This window comes from Thermobia domestica, chromosome 16, assembly GCF_964235325.1.
Source record: "Thermobia domestica chromosome 16, izTheDome1.hap1.1, whole genome shotgun sequence".
NCBI classification, from domain to species: Eukaryota; Metazoa; Arthropoda; class Insecta; order Zygentoma; family Lepismatidae; genus Thermobia; species Thermobia domestica.
The window spans coordinates 10,082,003-10,094,032 of record NC_137469.1 but is presented as its reverse complement, the minus strand read 5'-3'; the positions used below and the strand labels follow the sequence as shown (position 1 = coordinate 10,094,032).

General features: G+C 35.4%; 1 protein-coding gene across 1 annotated transcript in view; it reads right to left on the bottom strand.

Moving 5' to 3' along the window:
• Positions 1-12,030, bottom strand: part of LOC145672402 (cytochrome P450 4C1-like) — a 160,135-nt gene that overhangs the window by 58,138 nt on the left and 89,967 nt on the right. Inside the window, exons 4-5 of the mRNA XM_081741557.1 lie at positions 9,398-9,504; positions 3,768-3,858 (exon numbers count right to left, since the gene is read on the bottom strand). Of these exons, the coding sequence (XP_081597683.1) occupies positions 3,768-3,858; positions 9,398-9,504 (198 nt within the window). The remainder of the gene's footprint in view (positions 1-3,767; positions 3,859-9,397; positions 9,505-12,030) is intronic.

Genomic DNA, 12,030 nt, shown 5'->3' with positions numbered 1-12,030 from the left:
TACACGTTTAAAATCATATTTTAAACTGTTCAAAATGTTTAAAACATGTTTTTCTGTGTGTGTGTTTTAAAACATGTTTAAAACATTTTGAACATCTTTTTCTTATTTTAAACACATTTTTGTTCTTTTTATAAACAAAATTGTTTTTTTTAACCACGGTTACAACCAGTAGCGTCTCCTGACGTGGATGTTAGGGCGTTGGCAAGAAAGGAAAAATATATTAACTCTCACAACTATAGGCGATACTAGAGGGGGAACTCCCTCTTCCCAGGAGCAAAGATGGGCCCACCCACATTGTTTTACTGATTAAAAATATTGTGATAAATTTACCTCAATTTACGCATAACTATTTTAGTAGCATTCGCATTCAGCATACGAGTATTTAATAGTGACTATACTTTGCCCACCCATCGATTTCCTGAATATAGTCTGTACCTGGAAGTTCTCGCAATTTTCGAAAGTAAGGAACCATGATAGTCACTGCATAATGCCCTATTTACGCCAACCTATAAATAGCAATTTACTTCTAACAATTTAGTCTGTAAATTATAAAGAGCAATCAAGAAGGATGTTATTACGTAAGGAATACATTTAATTATAATAATTATAGTATAAGTAAATATACCCTCAAAATATGAAACTGAAAATCAAAAACAAGCAATTATTTACTTACGATTACGTGAATTTCAGCTCAAGTCGATTTTCTTTGCGTAGAAACCTCTGGATTACTGCTTTAAAAACAGTAATAGGGGCCCGAAAACGTAAGCCTTGAGGATGACCCACTAACGACAAAGTAAATGAAAATTAGGGAAATAAAAAGGCAGAATGGAAAACCGTTTTGTAGCTTAACATCCAGGCATTTTTTTTTTTTTTTTTTTTTTTGCATCAACTGACACTTCCAACACAACTTGGATCGAGGAAAAAAATTATGTTTCTTTTCAGCGTACTTCTTACACGTATTTTAGGAAGAAGTCGATTGCACCATTATTAACTTTTGAATTGAATGATATGTTTAGCAATAAAAAAAAGTGCGTAGATCATACCCCTTCTCCTCCCAAAAAACTGTTTTCCGTATTGCTATAAAATATCTGTACATCCATAAATAATTTTTTTTTTTTTGCATCAACTGACACTTCCAACACAACTTGGATCGAGGAAAAAAATTATGTTTCTTTTCAGCGTACTTCTTACACGTATTTTAGGAAGAAGTCGATTGCACCATTATTAACTTTTGAATTGAATGATATGTTTAGCAATAAAAAAAAGTGCGTAGATCATACCCCTTCTCCTCCCAAAAAACTGTTTTCCGTATTGCTATAAAATATCTGTACATCCATAAATAAATCTACAGACTTGGCAACGCTTGAGAGAAGCAGAAAACTCAAGACGTTGACTCCCTAAGCAACGCCTTGGATCACACAAGCACGAGGTGAGGAACACGAAGCGCATGCGCAATAGGCGTTTTCTAAAGCAGTGAAAATTCAGCCAAAGCGTTGCCAACGACTTACTCGCAGAGTTGACTCTCAAAACTTGACGGAGACCGCACAGCACTTCTATGTTCTTTTGCACTTCAACAGGTGATTCTGTCTCGTTGAAAATAAAAAATCCCAAGTTCTGACGATCCGTTTAATTAAATTAAAATACTCTTTTCTTCATTTTTCGTTGGGCGTTAAGACACGACTTGCACACCCAGAGAAGACGCTACTGGTTACAACACTGATCGCATAATGCATAAAATTGATATACAGCGATAAATAGTTTTCTGAAACGGATTCAGTACAGCCAGAATGTTTCATCTCTGATTTTGTACAATTATTGTAATTGGGAGTGATAGATATCAATTAACATTTCCGGTTCAATGTTCGACCCTATAGAGGCAAAACACTGGAAGATAGCGAGTGATGACTTTTTGATATGTTTTCAATGTCCCTGAAAGATCTTATATTTTTGATCATATTCCTTTATTGCAAACTGTAGTTAAAAGATGTATTACTTGAAATTTGTGTGTTGAAATCACATAATTTGGAAGTCCACCATAGTTCTACACTTAAAAGTGAAACTCACTTTTTTTTTTCTTTCTTTAGAATCCTTAAAACTTGATATACATACAAATGCAACATATAGAACCTATCACTTTACAAGGAACATAACTTTAATTTATTCTTCACATGTAGGACCCTACTTACTTGCGAGCATATAACATACATTTCCTTTTCTTTGAAAATAAATAACAAATAAAAAGAAACAAAGAAAATTGTATGTTATACCGCCATTCAGAGATTTGACCATTTCAATTTTCTACATTCTGGCGTTTTGCTATCTTCTTGCATCCTGACAGTGTGGAATAACATTTTTTTATGAACAGTTCAGTGGCTCAATAAATATCAATATATCTTCTCAAATGATATTGCTTCCTTGTTGAAAATGCAGTGAAAATACTTTTTCTTTAAAACTTAGTACAGGAAATGGGACATGTCTCACACGAAGCCAATGTGGTATTTGCTTCTTCTATACAAGTATAGTCAATGTTGATTTATTCCCATTTTCTTCACAAAATATTTAGGAGAGGGCATGTGCCCCTTCAGAAACCCAGTTGCATGACTGCTAACATATACGAGCTAATTTAAGTGTTTCAAAAAATTCGCCTAATAAGAGAGTAATCCTTTGTCATCATTCGCATGGACAAATTTTCATAGCTAGGAGGTTTTAGGATAATCTTGGACAGGCGAAACTTGAAACCTCTGACCTATAAATTTTGGCAAGGCCTACACTAACTTCTAAAAAGGTTATGCTGTACGTTTCGCAGAATTGGAAGCGCATCATCCATCACAAGTTTATGACTCCAGGCAGAACGATGGACTCGTATCAGAACTTTCCACAATTAGCACCGATGCACATTGTAATTCAAAAGATACGTCCGGAATAGGTCAGCAGAAAATGTCTTATTTTCACGCTGACAACGCTGGACTTCCTACATCTTTAAAGACCCGTCAGAAATTAAGAGAACACGACTGGGAAGTTTTAATGCATCCACCGTATATCCCAGACCTGGCACCATGGGACTATAATTTGTTCATTCTGTAGAAATCCCTGAATGGTATAAAGTTACCCACATAGCACACTACGTCCCTGGAATGTCCCATTTTGATCCCAATCATCTCATTCGGTTCCCGAGATCATCGGGACAATGAGAAGACATCCCATGGACGTCCTGAAGGATTCTCGTGTAGGATGTCCACGGGACGTCCCAGATGGGACAGGAGGTCCGAGGAAAAACCAATAGACATCCCTTCGTGGTCCCGTTGAATATCCCGTATCCCGGGATATGAGCGGATATCTGGATCTCCCGCGAAAATCCTGTGGATGTCCCGGGAGCACATTCGGATAATCCCGGGATGTCCCGTCGTCCGTTGCGGGCTCAGTCTCGGACATCCCGTGGACGTACTTGTGCTATGTGGGTAGTGTCAAAAGACACCTAGGGAAACCACATGTCCCTTTCTTTCTTTCTTTCTTTTTTCTTTTTTTTTAATCAGAAAGCAAAGTAGGTATATAGCGACAGGGTTATGGTGCTACAAGAAAAATTGCAGAATGTCGTCAAACAAAATGGTGCCTGTTATTGATTTTTCTTTCAAATCACGATAAATATATTCTTATTTTTTTACCTCCAAAGTCTCAATACCTTTTGGCAAACGGATAGAATTACAGTAAATCTCTACGGATAAGTTTGCTGCTACAGCATTTGGTATAATATTATCTTCCGTACTTACCAGTGCTCGTGAGCAGTCCTGCACCAAGCCATGGATGTAAGGGGTAGTAGATAGCGCTCTTCTCTATATGTTTACTGTTGTTCAGAACTAACTGAAAATATAAACAAGCACATTAGGGATGCATTCGAGTCGAGTCGAGACAGAATTTTCCTGACAAAATTCGAGTCGAGACACAGCTCTTCCAATAGAAATATATATATTTTTCGAGTCGAGACATCAATTTTACGGCACATTTTCGAGTCGAGACAGTCTCAAATCTTGTCTCGTGCGCATCCCTAAAGCACATGCCACTGAGATTTACAAGAACTCCAAACTCACCAAATAGTAGTTGGCCATATGCTGTTATATATATATATATATATATATATATATATATATATATATATATATATATATATATATATATTTACTCCCACATTGAATAGATGAAGGGAATAGATAAAAATTCCAGTTATTAACTTTCGAGTCATCAAAATAGCCATAGCGAAAATTCGAGATATCAAGGTCCCACGTTCCTCATGAAAAGTGACTATATTACATCTATAACTCGAAGTTTTATTCATTCAACCTCTATAACTCGACCATTTATTCATTTAACTTCTATAACTCGAAATTTTATTTATTCAATCTCTAAAACTAGAAGTTTTATCCATTTAACCTCTAGAACTCGAAGTTTTATTCATTCAAACTCTAAATCTCGAAGATTTGTTCATTCATTGTATATAATTCGAACTTTTATCAAACTCACATGTGGAGCAAACTCTCTCCAGCGACCTACAAAGGATCATTACATTCATGCGAAGAACATTTGCCGTTGTTATCCGTGCCAAAGGAGGACATACTGACAATTAGGTAGGTAGTTATAATGTTCTGGCTAATATGTGCGTATATTTTTTAATTCGTATATTTTGTCTCGACTCGAATTCGAGTCGAGACGAGACAGAAACTGTCGAGTCGAGACACGAGTCGAGATAGAAACATATTTTCGAGTCGAGACAACATTTTCTCGAGGCGAATCGAGACAGGCTTAAATCTCGATTCGACTCGACTCGTGCGCATTCCTATGAAAGCGTTTCTACTTTCTTCCATCCTAGCTACATGACCTGCCCAACTAAGCCTCCTAGACTTGATGACTCCAACAATGTTGAGTAAACCGTATAAATTATCTAGTTCCTCGTTATGAAGTTTTCGCCATTCCCCATTTCCGTTCCTCTTGGGTTCGAAATTCGTCTCAGGATCTTGTTCTCAAATACTTTCAGTCTATGTTCTTCCCTTAACTCAAACTTTTATCCATTGAACCTCTATGACTCGAAGATTTGTTCATTCATTGTGTATAACTCAAACTTCTATCCATTCAATCTCTATAACTCGAAGATTTGTTCATTCATTGTATATAAGGGTCAGACTTTTATCCATTCAACCTCTATAACTCGAAGATTTGTTCATTCATTGTATATAACCCAAACTTCTATTCACTCAACCTCTATAACTCGAAGATTTGTTCATTCATTGCATATAACTCAGACTTTAATCCAGTCAACATCTATAACTCGAAGATTTGTTCATTCATTGTGTATAACCCAAGCTTTTATCCACTCAACCTCTATAACTCGAAGATTTGTTCATTCATTGCATATAACTCAAACTTCTATCCACTCAACCTCTAGAACTCGAAGATTTGTTCATTCATTGTGTATAACTCAGAGTTTTATCCATTCAACCTCTATAACTCGAAGATTTGTTCATTCATTGCATATAACTCAAACTTCTATCCACTCAACCTCTAGAACTCGAAGATTTGTTCATTCATTGTGTATAACTCAGACTTTTATCCATTCAACCTCTATAACTCGAAGATTTGTTCATTCATTGTGTATAACTCAAACTTTTATCCATTCAACCTCTATAACTCGAAGTTTTGTTCATTCAATCTCTATAACTTGAACTTTTGTTCATTCAATCTCTATAACTCAAAGTTTGAACCTCTACAACTGGAAGTTGTGTAAGTTTCTTAACTTAAATAAGATTACTAGTAAACATAAAATACTAGACATGTGTAAAACACAATTGCAATGCACATTAGCAACAATGACAAAACTAGCAACAATTGCATGACGTAAAAGCATAGAGTTATAGATTTTAGTTACCGAGGTCAAGTCAAGCAAAATTCGACTTAGAGGTTAAACTTCGACTTGTAAAGGTTCACAGATACGAAACTTCAAGTTACCGTAGGTTTTTAAATGTGATTATCAAACCCTTAAAATTCGACTTGTCGAGGTTGTAAGTTTTAAACATTCGACTTACAGAGGTTTTTTAACATTGAGTGTTCTATGGAGAGTTCAAGGGAATTTTAAAAAATTGGAGTTATCAAAAATTTCGAGTTATCGAGGTCCAAATCATTGTTATTTTTTCTCCACTTTCCTTATTAAAAAATATAAATATGTGGCAAAAAATTACAAGGGAACAGAGAAACAGAAAATAGTATAGATGTGAAACATAAACGTCAAATGCTCTGTGTTTGATTTAAGCATTTAAGATTTAATAAAACTTTGTTCTATTCTGATTCATGTTTCATGTGTCTACGACAATAAAAAAAAACTGATCTACGAAAATTTGAAAGTAATTAGACAGTTAAAAAATTGACCTCGTGTCAATTTAACACAGAGGTTCTGTTATCCGAGCTGTGTTAAATTTTGACTCAAGCCTGGAGCTAATTCAATTCTATTGCATTTTGAAGTATAATGTTAAACTGGGAGTCGTTAAATCAACTACCTGGCATGACCAGAAGTCATTTTACTAACACACCATTGCTACTACTTTAGCAAAACCAAATTCTACAGACGTGTTCAAATTATTAGACTCAACATTTAGTTTCTGAATATTTTACTGTTCTTACAATATTACGTGAGAAAATACGTTCGAACTTAGTTCAAACTACTACTTCGTAACCCTGTCCTAATTTCTAGTGGGTGTGGCATATGCTTTTCAATACCAATAAAAAATGCGTACGTAACATTCAAATATAATAAAAGTGTGTATATACAAATTGAAAAAAATAAATGGAATACTTACAAGAAAATTATCTCTCACAAACAATTTAACATTTCTTAAGAAATCCCTTATTCTTTATTAAGTCTTTTATTATTTGTGGAATCCTAATGGCGTCCGTTTGCTTCTTACGTGATTCTTCTCTAGCTTTTCTTTCATGAAGCTCCAAAAGTTTTCAATCGGGTTCATATCAGGACTAGTACCTGGCCACCGAAGAACACTAATTTCGTTGTCCTCGAAGAATTTTCTCACAGCTTTAGCCCGGTGGCATGGGGCTCCATCATGCATAAAGATGAATTGTACGTCATCCAGAGTGCAGTCTGGGAAAGCAATTCTTCTTGAAGAACTTGTAGGTATTGGTCGTGCTTCATTGTTCTCTCTACTATATACAGTCTTCCTGGCCCGAAAACAGAGATCATATCCCAGACCATGACTGAAGTAGGATGCTTCACGATTTATTAAAGACATCCCAACTTGAATTCCTCCCAGGTCAACGTCACACATATTGTGAACATTCATCAAACACAAAGATACATGATTCATCACTGAAACACACTATTCTCCAATCATAAGCAGTCCACTATTCTACGCCTCGTGCCCATTCGAGCCGCTTCTTTGCCATGATTGGAGTAGACTCTAATTTTTGTTTTCTTTCTTGACCGTGTGCTTTTATTCCCTCGGCACAAAGAATCCTTCGAACACTTTCAGGCCAAATGTCTGCGCCATACTCAGCCATTTATATGCTAAGTCTATTAGAAGCTGCACTTCAGTTTCCCAGAGCTTATTTTTTTAGTTTCCTGATACCTCTTAGCGATAGCTTTGGTTTTCGCTCACACTTCCCAATCCTATTTTGGCTCTTGTTCATTTCAACAGAGATTCTACTCACAGATTTTTCTTCGATCTCAACTCTATTAGCAAAGTATTGCCGTGTATATCTTATTTCCACCAGAAGTATTTTGCTAACTCCCATTTTAAGCGAAGAAAGGTCTTTTGCTTTTCCCATTATGCTGCAATTACAGGACTACACAGTATAAAAGATTGATACACGAAACACATTAGAGATCATTTTAAATTGGCCCATTCGAACTGTTCAACGCTTTGAATGTCATTAATTTCTTACGACAGCAACCACAATACTTCAGACTGTAACTTATTGATAGGAACTACAATAGTTATCTACAACTGAAACACTACTTTCAGAATATCCCCCTTCACTAATGCCATTTGCTGTTTCAACGGTGATGTCACCACTTCAACTGTACAGTAAACAAAGGAAGAATCTTACATTTTTGGTTTAACCATTAAATTAAATGTTCTAGAACTCTAAAATTAGTTCTCCTACATCAATTTTGCAGTTTTCGAGCTTGAATCTAATAATTTGAACACTTCTGTATGTTCAATAATTTGAACACGTTATTGAACGGATATGACTCTTACGAGTTATAATAAAGTATGGCATAAATTATTTATAAGTGCAAAATATAATCCACAAGAAGATAGTAAGCATGAGAACAACTGCTGGCAGAACTTCTACGCGTGTAAATATTGTCAGAAAATTCATACAGTCACAAACTACCTGAAAACTTTTCGTTACTTAGTATGTCAAATGTCATAAAGTGTTGCCAGTACCAAACAATAAAACTAATATAAATGTTCAGAAAATTCATACAGTCAAAAACCAACTGAAAAATTTTCGTTACTTAGTATATAAATGTCAAATGTCATAAAGTGTTGCCAGTACTAAAAAATAAAAACTAATACAAATGTTCAATGTTATTCACTAGATATTTATGATAAGCTTGATATATGCACGATTACAACTGCAGTATAAATGTATATGTCGGATAAGTGGTAGAATGGATAATGTAGAATTTTGAAGTGGTTGTGGTACATTCAATAAGTTATTATGTTTAGCCAATGAAAGGCTTCGCTGACCACTGACAAATAACACACTTATTAATCTCAATGGCTTATGTTCACAAATGCTACCTGACGTATTACTAACAACACATGACATATATAGAAAGACTCCCACGGAGTAATTCTTATTTCCGAATTCCTTCACTCAATTACTTAGTTCTGTAACACCACCGTTATGATATTTTCACACCGGCTCTGTGTTAAACCGGTAACACTGGTCCTGTGTTAACCACATTACCGAACCCTTGATGTTTCAATAACAAGCTAGAGCATTAGTAATGGTGGGATCATTAGCTTATGTTAAAATTGAGATGTATTAACAGCATTATTGTTTCTTGCAGTGCATATGAAATCTAAATTTTTGTATACAAAATCAGCCGGTTTCAGCGACCTTACTTTGCGGAATAGGTTTTAATAACTAAAGTTTTCGAGAAAAATATTTTCACAGTTACAAGTGAAACTATTGGTGTTCAGTTGCACACTCCCAGTTATCTATGCAGTTAAAAGTGGAACAAATGATATATTATTTTCATTTGATTTGCGAACGGCCATTTCGCCACTACTGGCTTATGGAATATGATTTAATTTTTATTTAGACTCACTTACGTACTATTTAAAAAGTAGGATAGTAGTTAGAGTGATAAAGTCAAAACATATATTACCTCAATATCCTTTGGATTCAGTGGATGAACTAAAGGGGTTGCAATACCCCATGTTCTAAAGATAGGCCAATAATATTCACATAGTTGATTTATCTTCTTAAAAATTCCTGTAATTTAAAAATAAATAAATAAATAAATAAATAAATAAGTAAAATTTATTAAGAAGTCGATATTTGAGAATGTTAGCTTGATTATATGAATAACCTCTAGTTCAAATATTCAATTTCAATATCGAAGCATGTTCCTAGTTTCACCCACAATGTTGATTCCCTTTCCATATAGTTTTCCAGTGTCAACTATTTTGTGAGTCATCTGTAGACCTTCGAAAATATATCCACATTTAATAGGCCTATCAAAAATTTCAAAGTAATGAAAAATATAAAAGTTCCCAATATTTTCATATATAGACTAATGTTATTTTCGGATATAATGAAGATTTGAAAATATTTTAAAATACCACACCATACTGTAGTATTATATTATTCCACGTGAAGTTCGAACCACATCTTCTTAAACCACATTGCTAGTATCAAATGTGAGCACGTCCAATAAGGAGTGTTCCTACAGAGTTAAAAATAGCTGTGTTAACTCAACACAATGGCTATGTGTTACCGTAGATGTGTTTAGTTTTGATATATATCTGGTGTTACTTCAACTCTGTATTTTGGAGTAAATTGTAATAGTAGGCTTGTATAGGGCTAGTATCTCAAAATAGACTTCAAAATGTCAATCAAAATGTCAGTAATCAAATGTAATTTAACTAATACAAAAAATTCATATTAAAATAAATTGATTTTGAAAAAGCAATGGATATGAGCTCATTTCAAAGAAAACAGAAATAATAATTCCCGATGTAAATCAATGATTCTTAGAAAAAAATGTAGTTTTCAACATCGTCAAATTACATTCTCTAACGTTTAACTACAGCACAAATACATTTTTGTGTATTAAAATACAGGGTGCGGCACGTAAAACCGGCCCGTAAAGTGAACACATAAAGTGAACACACGTCTGCAACTTCTCTCACTCGCATGAACCTGTTGACTCAATCTCCTGGTTGACTTTCGAGGACTTCTTGTCATTATCTCCTCCACCTGCATCTTTAATTCAGGTGTGCAGACAGATGGTCGTCTGTTCCTGGGAGCATTTTGAACCGATCCTGTACGCCGCCATTTTTCAATCAATTCCTGAATGGTGCTTTTTGCTGGAACAGAAAGTCCTGGATTTTTTTTTTTTTTAGGGGTATGGGAATAGGGTAACATAGTGAAATCTTTATTCATCAATTAAGTTTCATCATGTAGAAAATAAGTTCCCACTCCCTGCCATTAGAGGGTTACGCCCTCTCTTTGGCATGGAGTTTAGAGTATCACTATTGAGTTCAAGGTAATTATATATGGGCAAAGTGCAGTAATCATAAACACAAATATTATTAAATGCATAATAAATTCATAAATTGTTTCTGAAATAATATATAATAGAAAAGTGCAGATATATTATTGAGGTGCTAAGATACGAATAGAAATCACAATATATAATAAATATAATAGAATAAAGAATAATGATGATTATCAAAAATAAGGTGAAGTACTTACACGTCAAAAACAGATTTATATTAGCAAGACAGATGCAGGGTTAAATCTTCTGTCCCGGAGCGGCTCGGGACTAATGAACACATTGGGAAGCCCTTGTTAGTGATGAAGAGGATCTCTGTGCTAAGATGGAAAGAGATGAGGAAGATGATGGTCAATGACATATACTTCATATATTTCCCTTTCAGCCGCACGAAGATGTTCGTGTTTCACATACATAGATATGAAGATATTTAAAGGTGAGTGTTTGTATCGATATGCTGCGTCGGTAAGTGAGTCGGTGTGAAGTATATCCAAGAATAGCGGATGGCCTGTTTGGATGCGAGAGGTTATGTACCTAAGGCGAAGTTGTGCGAGATGCTCGGTGATCTTAGGAAAGTCTATATATTCATACGTGAGCCACGTCGGATATGGAAGTTTAATTCGATACGCCAGTCGAACAGCATGTCGTTCCAGTATGCTGAGCTTTTCATAAAAAGAAACAGAAGCATTGCATCAAGCGGTATGCCCAAAAGTAAGGATCGGACGGAGGAATGCTTTGTAAGTGTGAAGCAAAATATCGGCTTTAAGTCCCCAAGTTGTTCCTGTGAGGCGTCGCAAAAGATTTAATCTAAGATTGGCCTTGTCCGTTAGTTTTTTCAAGTGAGCATTCCAGCTGAGCTTTGAATCGAAAACCACGCCTAGATAGGTAGCAGTGGTGGAAGGGCGTACAGGGTAACCATCAACAGTTATGCGTAAGAGAGTTGGGTTTCTATGGAGAAAGTCCTGGAAATTTCTCCCGAAACAAATTCTTTGTTTTCACAAAAGATCCAGTGAGAATGAACCCTTCAACAATGCTCGGGTATCGAATACGGCATTATCACACACTGACACTCACCCGGCTTAACACAACGAGGCCTTTTTCTCAACTGGTTTCGACAAGTTTCACTGGCTGCGGCTGCACGTGACTGCTGCAGGTCACGTAAGTCGACCCGACCTCAACACGCCATCTCTTGGTAGGAAGGTAGATTATTTAAGTGTTGCCAAAAACACAATATACCAGAA